The sequence below is a fragment of the Physella acuta genome, unplaced genomic scaffold (genome assembly GCF_028476545.2).
Source record: "Physella acuta isolate Inbredline_101_S28 unplaced genomic scaffold, ASM2847654v3 ptg000905l, whole genome shotgun sequence".
Classification (NCBI taxonomy): Eukaryota; Metazoa; Mollusca; class Gastropoda; family Physidae; genus Physella; species Physella acuta.
This window is the reverse complement of record NW_026732422.1, coordinates 150,583-171,319: the sequence shown is the minus strand read 5'-3', so window position 1 is coordinate 171,319 and position 20,737 is coordinate 150,583. Positions and strand designations below refer to the sequence as shown.

The 20,737-nt window shown below is 34.6% G+C and overlaps 1 protein-coding gene across 1 annotated transcript; it reads left to right on the top strand.

Moving 5' to 3' along the window:
• Positions 1-109: 109 nt before the first annotated feature.
• On the top strand, positions 110-18,900 carry LOC131953095 (uncharacterized). The gene is made up of 24 exons (XM_059316131.1): positions 110-266; positions 465-683; positions 925-1,032; positions 1,316-1,456; positions 1,681-1,817; positions 2,414-2,738; positions 2,939-3,052; positions 3,510-3,650; positions 5,922-6,090; positions 6,641-6,874; positions 7,318-7,598; positions 8,019-8,249; positions 10,301-10,501; positions 11,456-11,678; positions 12,404-12,497; positions 12,739-12,826; positions 13,800-13,979; positions 14,571-14,732; positions 15,017-15,082; positions 15,499-15,700; positions 16,507-16,704; positions 17,352-17,508; positions 18,361-18,456; positions 18,653-18,900. Exons 1-24 carry the CDS (start codon positions 110-112, stop codon positions 18,701-18,703), a joined length of 3,975 nt encoding a protein of 1,324 aa, XP_059172114.1. The 3' UTR covers positions 18,704-18,900.
• Positions 18,901-20,737: the final 1,837 nt, after the last annotated feature.

The window sequence follows — 20,737 nt, the reverse complement described above, 5'->3', positions numbered from 1 at the left end:
ATCCCTTTATTTGCTAAGGTGACACAAATAGATAAACTCTACATTATATGTCCAGTTCACTGCTAAGTCAGTCAATGTAAATCTGTGCTATTGCTAAAATTGTGAAATAATGTTGAAACAATTCCCCATCAGCTGCACCAAACCCAAACGGCCATGTGATTTGAACCCATGCAAGAACGGAGCAACATGTGAGGCATACGCCAACGTCACCAGAGTGTGCAGATGTTTGCCAGGTTTTTCTGGAGACTCATGTGAAATTGATATTGGTGAGGGCAGATAGGCTGTTTCAAACTTCCAAAATTCACAGATATTATTTGATTTTATTGCTGCATTTAACAAAATAATATATTATAAATATCAATATTAATATATTTAAGCCAAAAGCAATAGTTTTAATTTAAACACTGGAAAAAAAAAGACTATTTGAATTTGATGTCAAATTTGACCTGTGTTATTCCAACCAGATTACTGCCAGCCAAGTACATGTAAGAACAATGGAACTTGTATTGATGGGGTAGGCGCCACTCTGTCCTGTGTCTGTAATGGAAGTTTTTCTGGAAACTTCTGTGAGGTGTATGTCAGCAGATGTAATCCAAACACATGCCCAGGTTTCGGTCATTGTGTGGACAATTACCTGACCAATCAGGTGGCGTGTATATGCCAGGATGGATTTGTAAAAGACAGTAAGTAGGGCTTAATTTTTGATTGTGTAATCAGCAATTTGACATTTAATGCATAAATGTTAAATATTACAAACCTAGAGGTCCTAATACCTCAACAGTGTTATTATATTCAATGCTCTGTTTTTCTATACACATTCTTTGCCATAGGTGTAATTTTGCGAAGACTTTCTTCCTATACATCTGGCAAGTGTAAAAGCAGTGTAATAAATATGTTCCCTGATTCACCCAACTTTTCTTGTAGACAATGGCAGCTGTGTAATCAAAGAAGATGCCTGCAACCCCAGTCAGTGCCAACATGGAGGAAACTGTACCAAAGTTGGTGACTCGTACACTTGTACCTGTCCACAAGGTATACATCTTGTATTTCTTTGTTAGGGGTTGCTCATACATCACTCAAGTAACAAATTAATATTTATTTAGCTATCAAATGTTATGTAAACTGAGGATTTATTATTGCATTCTACAACTGCTTTTATATTAGAGGTTATGAAGGTTCTCAAATTATATTTTTGTCTAACTGGCTCTGTACTTTTGCCAATATTATTTTATCGTCTATCTGGCTATGTGATCAGTTTAACTAATTGTGCAACTATACAAGTGTTGAATAAATTTTATTGTCTAACTCCCCACAGGTTATGAGGGTGCCAACTGTCAACACAACATCAACGACTGTGACCCCAACCCCTGCCAGAATGGAGGAAACTGCACTGACCTTGACCCACCACCCCAGTCTGGAGATAAATTTATTTGCCGCTGTCCTGCTGACACTTCCGGTATTTCCCATTTTTTGTTATATCAAATTCTAGAGATGGCCATATTTTTATTAAATTTATAAAAAAATTAAAATGGGAGTTAAATTTTACAATAAACATGAATCTCAGTTTTAAAATAAGTCGTGACATTATTATTAATCTTTTTTTTTTTTTGTTCATTGTAAGAATTTTTAAATTAATGTTCAAGAAAGCAATAATAAAACTGTCTATGGTTTGAAATCTAGGAGCCACCTGTACAGACAGCTACAACATCTGCCAACCCAGCACCAACCCGTGTAATGCCAACCACAGCAGCTGCACAGATTTGTACAGGGACTACACTTGTGTGTGTGACCCAGGGTACTATGGCAAGAACTGCTCGGTATGTTGAAAACATGGAACTTGGTTTTAACAAAACTTTTTTTCTTTTTTTATTTTACTTTACTATAATTTAATTAAGGTAAAGAATTTTGGACTGTAGGCCCTATATAAAAATGAAAGAAAAATTCCTTTACTAAAGCAACTTTGTCCTAAACTAAACCTTGTTTTACTACCTTACAATTCAGAAGTCTTAATAAACAAGTTTTTAATTTTCATGAGAAGTGATAAAATAAACGTGACCAATAAAAAAAAAAATACCTTAAAATGTTTAATGAATCTGCTGAAGGGGGGGGGGGGGAATGTCCTGCTCCCATTTTTGCAAGTAGGGGACTATCACTAAACTAAACCTAACCTGGCTACAAATTTATAGACCCACACTGAGGAAAAAACCTTGGAACTATATTGTATTCTAATACTAGTGTTTTTATGCAGGCTATATAACAAGTAAATTAGTAAATTGTCTCAGTTAATGTAGACCTAGATAGTAAGCCTAATCATTGGGTTGATTAAGGATGCGCTGTGAATACTGGATAAACTACTTTTTTATCATTGCTGTGATAGTATTGATATTTTCATCCTGCCGCTCTAACTCTGAAGGTATCAGACATCCTGTGCCAGTCATACCCCTGCCGTCATGGCGGCACCTGTGTCCAGCTGTCCAACTCCTACACCTGCCAGTGTGGCCGCAGCTACACCGGCACCAACTGCAGCACGGAGCTTGACCACTGCCAGCCATCCCCCTGTCTCAATGGGGGCTCCTGCCTCAGCTACAACCTGGGCTACAGGTGTTCCTGCTTGTCTGGTTACTATGGCAACAGATGTGAGACCAAGTACAGCATGTGTGATTTAGTGAACCCCTGTGTGGGGGCAGGGAGCCAGTGTAGCTTTACAAATGGGACCATTACCTGCTCCTGTGGACCTGGTGAGGTGTTGTCTTGAAATTAGCTGCTGCGCTTGAACTTATTAGTTTGCTACTTTTTAAATATTATATTAATTTTGATTTTTGATTTTCTAAATCGAAAACGTAAATCCTGGATCAACTTTAAATTTAAAGTGTTCTAAAGGTAAACATCAGCATCCAATACTAAAAAATGTGTGAGTGTATGATTGAACTTTTTACAGGCCGCAACGGGACCTTCTGTGAGATTGAGGACATTGTGTGCTCACCAACATCCTGCTCCAATGGTGGCACCTGTGTTGTGACGTCATCTGGTCTGACATGTCATTGTGCTCAAGGTAAGTTTTTTACCTGCTCCAAATGTGCTCAAGGTAAGTTTTCCTGTTGACTCTTGTTTTATAAATCAATCTGTTATTGGAAAACAGGATTTCATTAAGAAATGGTATAAATTGTTATACATCAGCTTATATTATCCAGATGGGTGGGCGAAGTAGAGTAGGATTATGACGCTAGCCTTAACTTTTCTTGACAGTATGGTTATCTTTAAGTACCAGATCTAGAGAGTACACCTTTTGTCCACTAGACTCAAGCCTAATATTATAAGAATTTCATGCTAGAAGTTGAGTGTTCATCAGAATCTTCAATGTGTTGTTAGAGAATCATCTCAAATTCTTTTCATAAAAACATCTGTTTATTAATATATTCTGGAGTTGTGTTGCATTGTTAAGCATTTGAAGTTACTTGAATCTAATTTCAGACCAGACTAATTAAATAAAAATGTATTGATTGTTGCAGGTTTTGAAGGAGACCAGTGTGAGAAGAGAATCAACCTGTGTGCGGTCACCACCTGTCCATCAGACCCCTCATGTAACACAAGTCTCCCTGGACCAACCTGTCTGTGTGGGGGGAACATGATGGGGGCAGATTGTAACAAAGGTAAACCATTCATACCTGTAAGGTGTTCTACAGTTTAAAACAATCGTTGAAGAAAATTGTTTTACTTCTTTCTTCTTCTTCTTCGTTCTTAATTATTGGTGTTGAAGGGAATCGAGATTTATCTGCCAGTGGGTTTGAACTCGAGACTTTGTTCGAATTTATCAACCATGAGCTTTTTGCCGACTCGACCACGCCTTCAACACAATTAAGCGTTACGTGTCAACTGGTTATGCGCCATTGAGGCCATTGACTCAGATTTCAGCCTGCTTTTCTTTTTGGATTTGCTTCCATAGCCTTTGTCCAACCAAGAACAAACTACAAGGCAGCAGTTGTTTAATTTTGGAGTTGTCTCTCCTAGATGAGTGGCTGTCCCCAGCTAACGAGCCTCATCTGCCCGAGATTGTTTTACTAAATATAGACATTACATCAAGGTTTAACCCTTTATTTACGGAATTATGTTCTGAATGAGATTTTTACTTAAACAATGTGTTACTATATTGCTTTTGGCACATTCAAAGCATATATCGAAGGAAATTTCGTTTTATAAATTTTTAATGGCCCAAACAGATATTGGTACTTATAAGTACCGTCAGTAAAGTAGGACATTTTTTTTCAAAAAATTTTTTTTTTACAAAACAGGAACAAACGATACAATTTATTAACTAATAACATGGCAATCATTATAACAATCACTTATTGTAATTTTCACACATAAATACAGCACAAAAGTATATTTTGAGTACGATTTTTACTGGATTTTCTATCGGAACACATCTTAGACCTCAAACACAGCAAAAGTAGTCGACATGTCATGCTCCCTCAATCTTGTCTGTGGTCTTTCTAGTGTTGCAACGGTTGCCGGAATGAATATGCTTTTGCTGGAAGCTTCCAATAACTAGTACAATGAGCCGCATAAACAAACAAAAGCCTAGTCATTCAGCACACAACTACTAGAAATACTAATATAATTGTAGCCTACTATAATGTTATGACAAGTCTACACTACAGTGCAAAGTTCATAAATAGAAGTGAGCTCAATGTGTTTTGGAAGAAGTAGTGGATTACTCTTTTCTGTTTACTGATTAAAATTTACCTTATAGATCTATACTATATACAGAAGTATGGACTATAACTAGTCTACAGGTATACATTACGTAAATGCTTGTTGTTGTAGGCAAGACAGTTCATTGCAGTAAATATAACTAACAAATTAAATCTTACAACCTGAACTAGGCTTTGGTATACAAATGAAGTATACTAAACCTTATAAACGAGCCTGCAACTAATACCTTTATTTTTGTTTTTTTTTACTACTAGAAATGAACATGTAATTACAATATTTCTTAGGTAAACCATATGCAAACCTTCTTATAAATGTGTAAATATCATTTTTTGAGTACATTTCGATAAGTAATTATCAAGACAATATTTATGTAACTCCACCTAACAAATCTGCAATTTTCTAAAAATCCAAAAAAAATGACCGTGTGATCTGACGGTACTTATAAGTCCACTTGTAAACATCGATCTAATACAAAGACAATTTGATTAAAATTGTATAACTAGAAGTTAAACGCGTTTGCCTGACTATTGAAGGTGCCAATAAAAAATATTTGGGGTTGAAAACTTGAAAAATAAGGTAAAACAAAAGGAAATCAGGAACGGGTGTGAGAAATGTACAGAAAAATTGTGAACTACCGATATAGCAAGACATTGAAAAAGCGCCACACCATTAATTTTTTTTAAAAACATTGATACCTCTGACTACCGGCGACTCGGGGGAGATAATACTATAAAATACATCAATAATTTTTAAAATTCGTATTTAATTTAATATAATACAGGCACTTAATTAAAGTGGTACTTATAAGTACCGTCAGTAGATAAAGGGTTAAGCTTTTTTGCCCCTTTTGCCATTTCCCTATAAACTAAATGTGAAATGTGCTGTAGCAGATAAATTTGAAATTGTTATTGTTTATAGTTTTTTTCATTTTCATATATATTTTCAGTGGAAGATTATTTTTAATCATACTTCTAAACTATTTAAGAATGTAATTTAATAATAACTTCATCATTTTGTTTACTAAGTGAATTTTTTTTTTTAATTCTTGGCTACTCAGATATATTTTATTGTATGATTTTAAATTGTTTTCACAATGAAAATGAACTACTTAACTAGTTTTGAACTACCTTACATGTTGGAAAACTTTTTTGGTTATAGATAAATGAATTTCTTCTACTCTGTAAAAAATGTGTATTTTGTTTCTTTAGTTGTCTCCCATGAGTTTGATGTCCTGGTCATGCCTGAGTTGACCTACCAGGACACAGACTACCAGCAGCTGGTCCAGCCAATCAACAGCTCAGCTCTCTCCTGCAGTGTCTGGGTCAGGTACACCAGGGCAGTGACCCCTGGGGTCATACTCTCACTCTACGGCCTCGGGTAAGTCACTCAATGTAGGCCTACTGTAAAACTGAAGTTTTTAGTCCATACATTATAGGCTTGGTCTAGTTGTATAACATACGCTTACTAACCTGAAAGTCATGAGTTTGAGACCATAGGCCTTTCTTTGATCAAACTACCCCCCATGGCCAAACCAGTTAGTGCCATGTATGGTTGGAATCAAAAGCCTAGGAAGAGATGCTCAATTTTTAAACCCTATTCCAGTCTGCCTGGCTAATGAGAAAGATTGAGCTATCAAAGATGGTATAAGAGTAAAAAAGGGTGCTCATACATTAATTTATGACCCTATAATACAAACGTATCTTTGTTCCATGTTCAATTCTGACTGACAAAGTGCAGCGTCCATATATGGTTTACCCAAATAAAAAAATTAAAATCAAACAAGAAAAGATTGATAAAAATGAGTTTGTGTTGTTGTTTATAGGGTCCATATATGTTTACCCAAATTAAAATGACATTACACAAGAAACTATTAATAACAATGTATTTGTGTTGTTGTTTTCTTCCATCTTTTGAACTCTGTATCCAGCCCAGAAAGCAACTTCTCTGACAGCACTGACCTGCTGAGGTTAGAGGTCAACCAGGCTGTGTTGGGGTTTGGTGGGACAAGAGTCCTTTCATACAACAAAACTCTGAATGATGGAGTGTGGCACCATGTTGGTCTGTCTTGGAGCAAGTCTACAGGGACTGTGGTGTTGTATGTTGATGGTCAGCTGGTGGCAGAGATCAGCAGTTACGCCAAGGATCAACCAATCAACACGTTGTAAGTTGGTTTGAATTAGTTTGGGTATCTGGTATCATGAAAGTTATCAAGGATTAAAGAAATATTTCATCACATTGCTTTTACATAAATCTTTTATGTTTTCTGTACAACTTAATTTATATTTTGAATACTGGAATAAAATTTTGTCATGAGAAGTGGGAGAGCTTATTGCACATCTACTTCTTGTGCCACAGAAAATTAAATGATGTGTATATAGACTGGACATACACTTTGTACAATCTGTATTTTCTTTGCTCTAACGGTTTTCTTCTATTTGAAAGTGTCTACAGTAAACCTTCAATATAGTGGATCACAATAATATATAGACTTACATTTTCTTTTCTACTTATCTCTGTTCTAGCTGCGTAGGTGTCTACAGTAAAACCTTCAAAATAGCGAACCACACAACTATAGACTTACATTTTGTATTATCTGTGTTCTAGCTGTTGGCTTGTACTTGGAGGTGTCTACAGTAAAACCTCCAACACACTGGACCACACAAATGGCATGACAGGCAGGCTCAGCCGCGTATTTGTTGTGGACCAGGCACTGACAGCAGCAGAACTGGTGGAACTTTACACCAACAAAACAGCTGTCCCTAAGGGGGTGCTGTTTGGTTTTACAGTTGCCATGGCAATGGGGACTGCTGCCCCTGTGGATTTTAACAGTGAGCTGACGTCTGGGCTGTGCCTCACAGCTTCTTCTTGCAAAAGTCTCAACCAAAGTAATAGAAACATTTTGTTCTTCGTTTTCTTAAACATTTTAATTTTAAAGAAATTTTAAAGAAATATTTACAAAAATGGCACTTAAAGTTTCTTTACAATTCTTTTTAAATTTTGTGAATGTTTTTTGTAAATTTTTAATAAATTTTTTAAAGCAGTTGTCACTGTCAACATCATTTACTTTCTAACAATTTAATTTGAGATTTAAACAATAATTACTTTTATTTCTTTAGAATAGTTACTATAAGTTTAATGATTGATCTACTTTATGTTTATCAAGTTCTAGAAAAATATTAATTTATTTTGAGATTTAAACAATACTTTTTTATTTCTTTAAAATATTTATGGTAAGTTCAATAATTAATCTTAATGTTTATCAAGTTCTAGAAAAATATTAATTTATTTTGATGTTTTTCTTTCAGGTTTCCCAAAGTTTATCTCCTGTCCAAAAGACCAAATGCTAATATCAGAGAGAGTGAGCTCCCCTACATGGACCACACCAGTGGCGCCACCGTCTAACGGCAGCACAAGTGAGCTGACCACGCTGGTGTCTGGTGAGACACAGATGGAGTGGGGAGCTTACGCTGCCACCTACGCCATGTTTGACCTGCAGGGTAGCACTGACCTGTGCTCGTTCAAGATTTTCAACAGACGTAGGTTTTTTTTTTAAATTTTATCGCATCACGACTTCCATCATTCAAGATTTTCAACAGACGTAGGTTTTTTTATTTTATCGCATCAAGACTTACATCATTCAAGATTTTCAACAGACGTAGGTTTTTTTTTTAAATTTTATCGCATCACGACTTCCATCATTCAAGATTTTCAACAGACGTAGGTTTTTTTATTTTATCGCATCAAGACTTACATCATTCAAGATTTTCAACAGACGTAGGTTTTTTTATTTTATCGCATCAAGACTTACATCATTCAAGATTTTCAACAGACGTAGGTTTTTTTATTTTATCGCATCAAGACTTAACATCATTCAAGATTTTCAACAGACGTAGGTTTTTTTATTTTATCGCATCAAGACTTACATCATTCAAGATTTTCAACAGACGTAGGTTTTTTTATTTTATCGCATCAAGACTTACATCATTCAAGATTTTCAACAGACGTAGGTTTTTTTATTTTATCGCATCAAGACTTACATCATTCAAGATTTTCAACAGACGTAGGTTTTTTTATTTTATCGCATCAAGACTTAACATCATTCAAGATTTTCAACAGACGTAGGTTTTTTTATTTTATCGCATCAAGACTTACATCATTCAAGATTTTCAACAGACGTAGGTTTTTTTATTTTATCGCATCAAGACTTACATCATTCAAGATTTTCAACAGACGTAGGTTTTTTTATTTTATCGCATCAAGACTTACATCATTCAAGATTTTCAACAGACGTAGGTTTTTTTATTTTATCGCATCAAGACTTAACATCATTCAAGATTTTCAACAGACGTAGGTTTTTTTATTTTATCGCATCAAGACTTACATCATTCAAGATTTTCAACAGACGTAGGTTTTTTTATTTTATCGCATCAAGACTTACATCATTCAAGATTTTCAACAGACGTAGGTTTTTTATTTTATCGCATCAAGACTTACATCATTCAAGATTTTCAACAGACGTAGGTTTTGTTTTATTTTATCACATCACGTCTTCCATCATTCAAGATTTTCAACAGACGTAGGTTTTTATTTTATCACAACTTCCTCATTCAAGATTTTTAACAGGCGTAGGTTTTTTTTTTATTTTATCACAACTTCCATCATTCAAGATTTTCAACAGACGTAGGTTTTTTTATTTTATCAAATCACGATTTCCATCATTCAAGATTTTCAACAGACGTAGGTTTTTTTTTTATCGCATCAACACTTCCATCATTAAAGATTTTCAACAGACGTAGGTTTTTTAAAATTTTATCACATCACGACTTCCATCATTCAAGATTTTCAACAGACGTAGGTTTCGCTTTACCACATCACCACTTCCATGTGGCGTCATCAATTTCTGCTTTCTTGTTCCAACTATAAACACTTTTCGTGTTACATAATTAAAACTGTTTTTCTACTTTTGAATATGCCTTTATTTTTTATTTTTCTTCTTAAAATAAAATTTTGTTTATACATTTAAAACATCTACCATATTTTTTTCAACCAAAGTCCAAATCAAGTTCTCCATATATCACTGAAGATTATGTGATATCCTGCAAAAATATTTTGCAAACAGAGAGAGAGAAGTGCGCACATGTGCTTTTATATATTAAGACAATAGTAATTATATCATCCTGAAACAATTTAGGTAAAGAAAGTGAACGATTGCAGTGTTAACACATGAACAAAATGCCAGATTTTCATTATAACAGTAACAAATTAAACATTTGAATACTGAACCCACTCTGACTTGTACAAGCAACTAGCAATAACCACAACTTTTGACACCTGACAGCAATAACCACAACTTTTGACACCTGACAGCAAAAACCACAACTTTTGACACCTGACAGCAATAACCACAACTTTTGACACCTGACAGCAAAAACCACAACTTTTGACACCTGACAGGTAAACCCTACCTGCCGCCTGTGACTGAACAAAATGTCAGATGTTCATTATGACAGTAACAAAGCCAACATTTGAATACTAAACCAGCTCTCTACAAACTAGCTTTAAACACAATTTTGTTTACACCTGACAGGTAAACCCTGCCTGCGGCCTGTGACAGAACCAAACCAGATGCAGGTGTGTGTGCAGGTCAACAACAGCCTGCGCTGTACGGTGGAGTGTAACAGCGGGCTGAAGCTGTCCGCGGAGGCACCGCGGTACTACAGCTGTGGCACGTCAGGCATGTTTGACTCCCTGGAGAGGATCCTGCGCTTTGAATATCCGTCCTGCTCAGGTAGGTACAGCTGTAGGATGAAAATCAGTGGCATAGGCAGGGGGGGTTAGGGGTGGTCATAACCCCCCCATAGACCCCTCGGTATATATATAAAGTATGAGGGGGGTGCAAATCAAAAGTTTGAGGGGGGTTGCAAATCGAAAGTTTGTCCCTGGGTAAAAATTGGAACCCCCCCTTGAGACGATCCTGGCTACGCCACTGATGAAAATAGAAAACTTTGTGAATTAGTTTTAACTAAATGTTTGAATATAGATGTAATAGAGGATTTAAAATAAATTTTTGCTTAGTTAGAGAAAACTGTGCACATTTAACATGTTAATGGTGGTAATTTATCAAAGCCATTGCCTAGTTTTGTATTAGTGAAGAATGTAGTAATCATTGATAGTTTAGCTGCTAGTAAAGTCTATCGTTTGGATCTCGGTTTGAACATGTGACTGTAGGATGTCCCTGAGTCCACCCAGCGCTGTTGCGTAACTGACTTAGGTTGGGAAAAGTAAAGGCAGATGAGCTTAGTGCTGACAACACCATGATTTCATGTGACTAAAAACATGTTAACTCTACTTCATCTCCCAATAAATCGCTAGGTATAAAAGGGAATCTTTTTAATATCATTGGTGTGGAGTGGTAGAGCATTCTATTACTAACCCAAAAGGTTTAGATCTGTAAGATATCACTGAGTTCAGCCAGCTCTAATGAGAACCTAGCTCTAGTTGCCTGTTGGGGAGAAGTAAAGGTGCCCACGCTTTCCCTGTATGTGATGGATTCAATGAACCATTGGTTCAAACAGAACACTTACCAGAACAATAAAAAATAAATTGAAAAGGTCACAGTAAATCAAAGAAATAAATATTTTGGAAAAGTATAAAATATTTGTAAAAAATGCAATGTTGAAAAAGTTGATGTAAACAAAACATAAATATGTATTCAAGACTAAAATGTTCAAATGTTTTCCAGTCTGCTCCCCACCATTGAAAGACTACATCATCCAGGTGTTCTACTATTTTTACAACACCTCAGTGTGCTCGTCTCTACCTCAACAAATTCTCACCTCACTGGTAGACCTGCAGGCTGTATGGCCTGGTGTCTGTGGTTCAAATCCCTGTCAGAACACCATTGTAACAGTAGACTGTACTCAAGCTTATGGTGGCCATGTTACATGGAAACTCACTTCTGTTAGGTGAGAGTTAATTCCCTTCTTTGTGTAAGAGTCAATTCCCTTCTGTGCTTAAGAGTTACTTCCCTCCTGTGCTTAAGAGTTAATTCCCTTCTGTGATTAAGGGTTAATTCCCTTCTGTGTCCAAGAGTTAATTCCCTCCTGTGCCTAACCTTTTACATTAATTTTTGTCCATTAGAATTGGCAAAGTTTTATTAACCCTTTGACCCAGACAAGCCGGAAAACCGGCTTCAAAATTAGGCATATATGTCCGAAAAGCCAGTTTTCTGGCCCAGTGATCTAGCGTCATAGTCATAGTGGCTGGTATACCGTCGTAAATATAATTAGCGGTATACTGAATAAAATGGCGCACATGTCTTTTTACCGAGGGGTTATCATTCTAAAAATAGATTTTGAGGATAGTTGAAAGTGTTTGCATTTTGTAAAATACAATGTCAACAAAAAAAAATTGGTTATTTTACATTATTTTATTATTCGGTTATTATAATAACAGTAAATAGGTGAGTTACTCTGGTTTTGTCACTATCTCAAATGGTTCAAAAGTTATAGGCAAAGTTAGAAGCAGATAAGTGAAATTTGGTTTGGGCCTGGGAGCTCAGGAAATGGAAGAAATTAGGCCAGGGAGGCCAGGGTTTAAAGGGTTAAGTTGCATTTTTAAATGATTTATCAAATAATTTCTTTAAAGAAATTTAAACTTAATTTTGTAATTACTTTCACAACAATCTTAGCTCGCCTCTAAAAAAGTTTGATGGGCCATTAACTCAGGATGTGGAACAATTAATTACTGCAGCATTTGTTGATGATGGCTCCTTCACTTATAGTGTAAGTTTGAGGTTTTAAAAAAAAAATAGAAAGTCTTGGATTCTTCTTGAGATTATAAAGCCTATTGTTTGATTTTTATTTGTTTGTTTAAATATAAAACTGTAGCCCTAACAGGATTTAAATCTAGTAGTTCAATTACTTTTTTAACACAAAATATGTTTTAACATTTAATCTGTAACATTTAGTACTGTTGTCTTTTTTTATAAAACCTGTAGGCTTATGTTTGTATTCTCTCTACCAGGGGCAAGCTACTCCAGATGTACAGTCCCTGGTTATCTCTCCTGTCTCAAGTTGTTTAAACGGGACAGTGCTAATAGGAAACTGCTGTGGTAATGTCTACATAAGATGTATTGTATTTCTAGCACTTCATTCTTTTAAATATGTTAGCTCTGTTTGTTGCTTATTATCAATATGTTAATAAATTTCTCTTCTTTTTACCTCTTTACTCCATGCTTTGTAAGTTTAAAATTATTTTAAGAATTATTAATACATTTCATTTTTTAATAAGGCCTAATAGATCTAGTAGTAATAACTAATATTTTCAGTCACAAACAAGTTTGAGAGTTAAGAAAAGAGTAACATAAAATTATAGCTTATATTTGCAGTAAAAATAGTTAGTGAGTTAAGTTTTGGTGTAGATTGTTTAGTAGACCTACTAGATTTTTCTGTTGAAAGATACATCCGCTTCATGCCTATAAATTTATTGGATAATTTTATGAAAAAACTTGTACATTTTCATAAAATATGTAGCCCTAGGTCAGTGTGGTCGAGTCAGTAAAGCTCATGGTTGCTAAACTGAAATGTCACAAGTTTGAACCCTCGAACAGATGAGGCTTGATAGCTGGGGACAGCAACTCTTCTAAGAGAGACAACTCCAAAATCAAATAACTGCTGTCTTGTAGTTTGTTCTTGGTTGAACAAAGGCTATGGAGGCAAATCCAAAAAGAAAAGCAGGCTGAAATATATAATGCATGAGAAGTTGACATACAATACTTAATTTTGTTGGGGGGGACTCTCTTCCAATACTAAAATTAAGAACGTAGAAGAAGATGTAGGCCTATAAGATAATGGTAAAATGTCTCACACTGTTAAAAGATATATGGTTGGATAAAGGCTATGGAAGCACAGCCAAAAAGAAAAGCAGGCTGAAATATATAATGCATGAGAAGTTGACATACAATACTTAATTTTGTTGGGGGGAATCCCTTCCAATACTAAAATTAAGAACGTAGAAGAAGATGTAGGCTTATAAGATAATGGGAAAATGTCTCACACTGTTAAAAGATCTTTTGCTCCCCACAGCTGAGTGTGGCCTGGGATACTACTACGACACAGACAGGAAGATGTGTGTAGCCTGTCCTAGAGGGTCCTACCTGGGGAGCACAGGTACCACAGGTACAGCGGAGGACAACAGGTGCCAGAGTTGTCCTGCTGGGACAACCACAAGCCACGTGGGGACACATTCACAGGCAGACTGCTACAGTGAGTGGGGGGAGAGGAGGGGGGACATTCACTCACAGACTGCTATAGTCAGTGTGTAATGTGTCTCATCTGTGTTGTTTTGCAATATGTAGCTTAACTCAGACTGTAAATTGGATCAGTAGTGTGTAGCTGTGCCATGTGTTTAGTAGCGTAGCATGTGTTTAGTATAGTATATATGTGTTTAGTATATAATTATGTGTTTAGTATATATTTGTTTAGTATACATGTGTTGTCGTGTGTTATTTGATTGCAGTAGTAATGTGTTTTTTGTGTGAAGTAGTAAGCCTAAATAATATTAGAAGTGTGCCATAAGTAAATGATTTTCTTTGATAAAACTACAAATTAGGCTTCTATTGCACAGTTTTGAGCTCTAGGTTGTGCTAAAATAAATGTCACATTTCGTGAATACATTACCAAGTGATCTATAGTTTGTGTGTTTAAAATCTGTAGTTGTCATTGCACACAAAAAGTATCCCCAATTTGAACCAATTTTTCCTTCTGTTTACATTTTAGGAAAATATTTCAACCAATGGTTGGTCTATGGCAGGGTCTTTAAAGTTTCCTTTTTTTTTATTTTTCTGCAACCAAAAGACTTTTGTCCAGAAGGAAACTTTTATAACGAGACACTTGGAGACTGCCAGTCATGTCCATCTGGGTTCTACTCCAGCTCTGGCGGTCAACTGTTCTGTGATGCCTGCAGCTATACGTCATCAACAACTGGGTCAAGTGGCGACGTACGTGCTGCATGTTCAGGTACGGCAAGCCTACATGAATAAATATTTAGATATTACGTATTTTGATATTACATAACAAGTCACTTTAATGAACTGTTATTAGCTTATAAATCTATGTAATAATTGATATTTATTTCATTTAGGCCAATATAGGCCTAGAATAATGATTTATGCAACAATCAATTTAAGTAATTTGATACTTAAAAGCTTATGGTGCGCCAATAAAATTTTAGGAAAAATGTAATAATTTTTAAAATGCTCAGCATTCATGTCTTTTTTTTTATAAAATTTTTTTGTTTAAAGAAAACCCGACCACAACACAAGTGACCTACCCAACCACAACACAAGTGACCTCCCTGCCAGATGCATGTAAGCCTTCACTCTTTAGTTCTGGAGTTACGTAGTTTTAAAGTGTTCAATCTAGTTCTAAGACGTCTATGATTATTACATGTTTACCTGACATTTCTGTGACCATTTTAAAAGTTAAAATTTGAAGGAAGGAAAATTTAAAAATAAATATTTCTATTAAATAGTTTTATCAACTGAAAATATTGCATAAAATAAATTTTAAAAATTAATTTCAGGAAATATGGCACACCATTATTGAAATAGAATCAAAGCAAACTTTACAATAAATTATAATTATATTATTATACATTTTAATAATAATAGACATTTTTTCAAGCATAAAAAATTCTGACTAAAAATTTTAAATAAAAATATAGACCCTAAAACTAGGTAAAAAACTGAACTCAATTAACGTAACAATTTTTAATTTCCTGTAGTGCCAGCGGTGGGAGCCTCCACAGCAGAAGACCCAGTGCTGTTCAAGCTGCTGATTGTCCTGGTGTGTCTGCTAATCCTGATCCTGCTAGTTGGCCTCGTCTTGTTCTTCTGCTTTAGGGAGTGGCTGGAGCGTACGTGTACGTGTCTGCGCTCTAACAAGGTCGTGCCTGATGGCCCAACACCCTGGTACTACGTAAACAAGTGAGAGAATTTTTTTATCCTATGTATAAATTATGTTTTAATGTCATAACTTTATTGAATTATGTTGTCATTTTTAAAAAAAAAGCTTTTTAAGCAGAAGAAAAATCATTGAATTAAACTAATGCTTTCTTATTTTATATAAATGTTTCAATTCTAAAATAAATACTATTTATCTTTTAATTTATTTCATTTTATTGAGCTATTAAAGCTGTATTTAAAATATATTTTCACTGCTTGCCTGTCTTCACATTAATACATTCAGTTTTTTTGTTTTCACATTGCTAAAGCTTAAAAAAAATGACTGTTAAATATTAGCAATTCACTATTTTAAATCTTAGCAAATTACTATTTTAAAAAGTAATTAATTTATTGAATATTTTTTGTTCAAAACATCAAACAGTTATATAACATTTTTTAAATGGAATATTTTAAAGTGATTATTCTACAAATTTTAAATCAGGAAATCAATTCAGTCTAATTTTGTGTTCACTTTTATTTATTTCACACAATTACTTTACAACTTGAAGATTTAATGCATAACTTATTAATTTATTCTGGGGATATCTTGCTTCTTAAAAATTAATTTCAATATATATAGATCTATTGGCTTCTTGCTATTCACTTTATGTGAAGCATATTATTGTGTTAATGCAGGAGTAGGACTCAAATGAATCAAATAAGTGAAGAATTTTAGGATAGGGTTAAAAAAAACTTAGAGTTATGGCCTTTAATTAAAAATATGCACATACTTAGTTCCCTCTACCAGAGAGACACGCCCCCAAATTTAACCGTTTGTTTGTGATCAGGTACGGTGAGACCAAAATAAAGTTTGTGACATACAAGATGAGGGATGTAATCAGTAACTGTGCTGATAGAGTGGTCTCCCTGTCTGATGAAGGTTATCACCAGTTTGATAGAGTTATCCCCCTGTTAGATGACAGCCCCCAGCCTGTTAAGCTAGCTGTCTTGTCAGAGCAGAGTTCAGGAAATACATTCAGGCGAAGGTTAGTTAATACCTGCGAAGGTTAGTTAATACCTGCGCAAGTTTTCAGGTAACTTTGACATAGGCATACAAACAGGTTATGAAAAGTAAATACTTACATGTTTTCTGTTAAATTTTTTGCATGAAGCAAGCTTAATGTTGTTTTTTTTTTTTGTTGTAAGCATTTTAATAATTTAATCTGTTTTAGGACATTTTTGTCTTTTTTGTTGGCTTTGTTGGCGAATGTTTTAAAACTTTAAAATTTTTGTAGAATCATTTGCAATATTGAAAGTTTTAAATTTTTAATTAAATAACAAATAGCTCATGTTGCTATTGTGTATTGAAAAATGTAACTGTAATATTGCAGATTGATCAATAAATTTATTATTTAAAAATATTTTAAAAATCAAATCAGGTCTTTTGTTAAAACTAGCTGTAGATCTGTTCTACTCATTAAATTTTAAATTACAGAGCCTCATCAATTAATAATGTATCGATTGTTTCAATGAACAATGATAACTATGGAATGTTGATTTTCTTTAGCCTCACTTGATCACTTCACAATTTTGTATTTTTTAAACATTTTAATTTTTTTAAAAATGTGTTTGTAAGTTTCTTTTTGTAAGATAACACAATATCAACTGTTTAGAATTCTGTTGTTGTTCCTAGAAATGTTCCTGACAGTAAAATGGTGGAAGCTGATGAGGGTAAATTAAAAAGTTTACCAGAGGAACCAGCCGTAACAAATGTTGTTCAACTAGAGCCACAGAATGATCTGCTGACTTCAAAAGCGGAGTCCATGCCTGTGGCCTTACCCCCTCTAAAGGTTGGTCTGTGTGTGGCCTTACCCCCTCTAAAGGTTGGTCTGTGTGTGGCCTTACCCCCTCTAAAGGTTGGTCTGTGTGTGGCCTTACCCCCTCTAAAGGTTGGTCTGGGGGGGGGGGGGGAGGGAGGGAGTCCATGCCTGTGGCCTTACCCCCTCTAAAGGTTGGTCTGGTGGGAGGGTGGGGCTCAAGTGCTGTTTAAAACTGAAGAGTTATTTTATCCAAAACTTTGTATTAAATACTCTTGAATAAGAATACTTTATTTATCTTTAGATATGAGGTTTTTTATAATTAATAACCTAACTTCAATAAACTATTTGCTTAGACCAACTATCTTACATATAATTTATATTTCATTTTATGTTAATAAATTTATTGTGGAGAATGACTTTTCAATCTTTCTAATTATCTCATATATTTAGAAGACTTGTTTTAGAAATATAAGCACTCAAGTTTTTAATTATCGCAGATTACTGAAATCATAGGTAGTTGAATAAACATAGGCTAGTAGTGGTGTAATTATATGTGTGTTTAAATTTCAAATAGATCATTTGTATTCAAGTCACAACTCTACCTAATAGTGTAAATTATTCCCGCCTCCATCAGTAGGCTACACTTCTTTCTTTCCTTCCTGGAAAGATGAAAAATTATTTCTAACAAAAGAATTCATTTTTTATTACTTTTGACCAAACAAAACATACAAGTTTAGTGTAAACTGAGTGTTTACTGAGAGTAAATAAAAGACAAAAAATTAGTTATTGTATTTGTAAAACAGTCTATGTTGACCAGTACACACATCAGAGTGTTTACGTAATACCAAATATAATCTGTGTCACCAACTTTCTCCCTCCCAGACCAGCAACAGAGCGCTGACTGTACCTGAAGGTAACACGTCTGCCATCAAAAGACCACCAAGTGCTTTCAGAAAACCCAAACCCAGCCTGCTACAGGTGAGTCTGATTTAGTGAATTGAGATTTCTACAGTTTTAAAACGCTCATATTTAATTCTATCTAAACATTTACCTGAGCTGAGATTTCTGCTTTCTTAAAAAAAACTAACGTATTACCAACTTAGAGCTTTTTTGAATTGATATTTTTACAAAATTTCGTTTTAAAAAAATCTGACAACCTTCCATCACCTTACAGGTGCCATATGATGCGTTTCTTCAGCCTGGCAACAAACAAAATTTGACATGAGTCTAGTGAATCTACACCTGCGTGGCTGCGTCTACAGTTTCAAGATTTGTTGATATTTATTTATTCATTTATTCAAATTCAAATTGTATTTTCTTAAAGGAAACAAGCATTACATGCTTAATGAATTGAAATATTTGAATAAGAAATGTTAAAATAATTGGAACAAATATTTATTATTTGATGTAATTTTTTATATTGTCCAAGCGTCTTATATACATTTTTCTCTCATATGTACAAAGTCTGTGACTGTCTACATACACATACAGAAATACTGAACATATTTTTATAGTGTTTGTATGAGCTGGCCTTCACTTAATATTACATGTACAAGTCTGTATTGGTATAAGCCTGTACTTACATAAAAAACCTCCCCCATTTCAAGTTGTACAGTTGACAATTTCTCTTATACAAACAGACTTGAAATGTTTTAATGTTTCTTTACACATTTCCTTTTCATTTGCATAACTTGAACATCATGTACATGTAACTTGAGTATTATTTACATGTAACTTGTTGTATGCCCACATGTACATACAACTTACAAATCTTGCCTACATTCAATTTGTTCCCACTTGCCTGAAACTTGTAGCACCATTACAGAAATAATTTTTAACATTAGTTTGTCCTTTTCTTGTCCACATTGTTTTGAAACCTAGTTGACCTCTCATCTTTGAAGTTTTTGGAATATAAAGTGAATGGATAAATGTTAATTCTGATCAGATATTGGGTTATTTTTGTGACTCCCTAATTCAATTTGCTCCAAATGTATAGTAATTTGCTCACACTTAAAATGTTTATTTCAATTAAACAATTTTCTCTTGTAACTTTTTTCAGCATTTTTTCATTTAACATGTTGAGATTTGAACCTTACTGGTGATATATAGGGGGGGGGGGCTTGATCCATCCTGGCAAGCAATATTGGCAGGATGATGAGGGGCGTGGTGGGGGGGGGGGGAGATATAACATCTTTCCCATTGCCCTAAAATTATATCAGGTGTTGTGGTGCTTTTACATTTGTTACATTTGTCATGTTAACTTTTCTAAAGTGTGCTTGACCAGGCTGTTTTGTATTTGGTAACCCTACATTGGTGATATCCTAGTCCTTTACAAGGTTTGGTGCTCAAGGGGCAGGGAACTGTGGTTAGATATTTAATGGGCAGGGAACTGTGATTAGATATTTAATGGGCAGGGAACTGTGATTAGATATTTAATGGGCAGGGAACTGTGATTAAATATTTAATGGGAAGGGAACTGTGATTAGATATTTAATGGACAGGGAACTGTGATTAGATATTTAATGGGTAGGGAACTGTGATTAGATATTTAATGGGCAGGTTTTTGTGAAAGGACATTTAGATAACTGTGATTTGACAATTAAATGGTAAATAATTGGACAATTAATGGGTAAAATACTGTGATTTGACAATTAAGTTGCTGAATGGGCAGACAACCTGACCAGATCCTGGAATTTAAAAAAAATGAGATCTACAGAAGAGCCAGAAATAATTAAACAGAAAACTGATGAAAGATAATACATCCATGATATAACGAGGACATAATTTATACTTGACTATATAGCTATAGTGTTATGACATTCCAATGACAACAGGTCAAACAGGACAAGTAATAAAGTTGTCACATAAGTTCATTGGTACATGATTGCCTTTAGATACGCCTGTTTTCCATTTATTTATAATATGATTAACTGTTAAATTCAACTACTAATAATTTTAATTTTGTGTATAAAATAATTTATTATAATAAATTGTTATGTACTTTGAATCTCTGATTGTTGTAAATAAAAAAGAATTTCTATACAGACATGGTGTTGGTTCTGTTCTTGTAGGTGAGATAACATGTTTGTTCTATGTAGCCTACTTGAGTAAAACTTGTTTGTATGTAGCCTACGTGAGTAAAACATGTTTGTTGTATGTAGCCTACGTGAGTAAAACATGTTTGTTGTATGTAGCCTACGTGAGCTGTAGGGCCACGGGCTGTAGAAGACATCGAACATTGGACCTGATTTAGGACCAT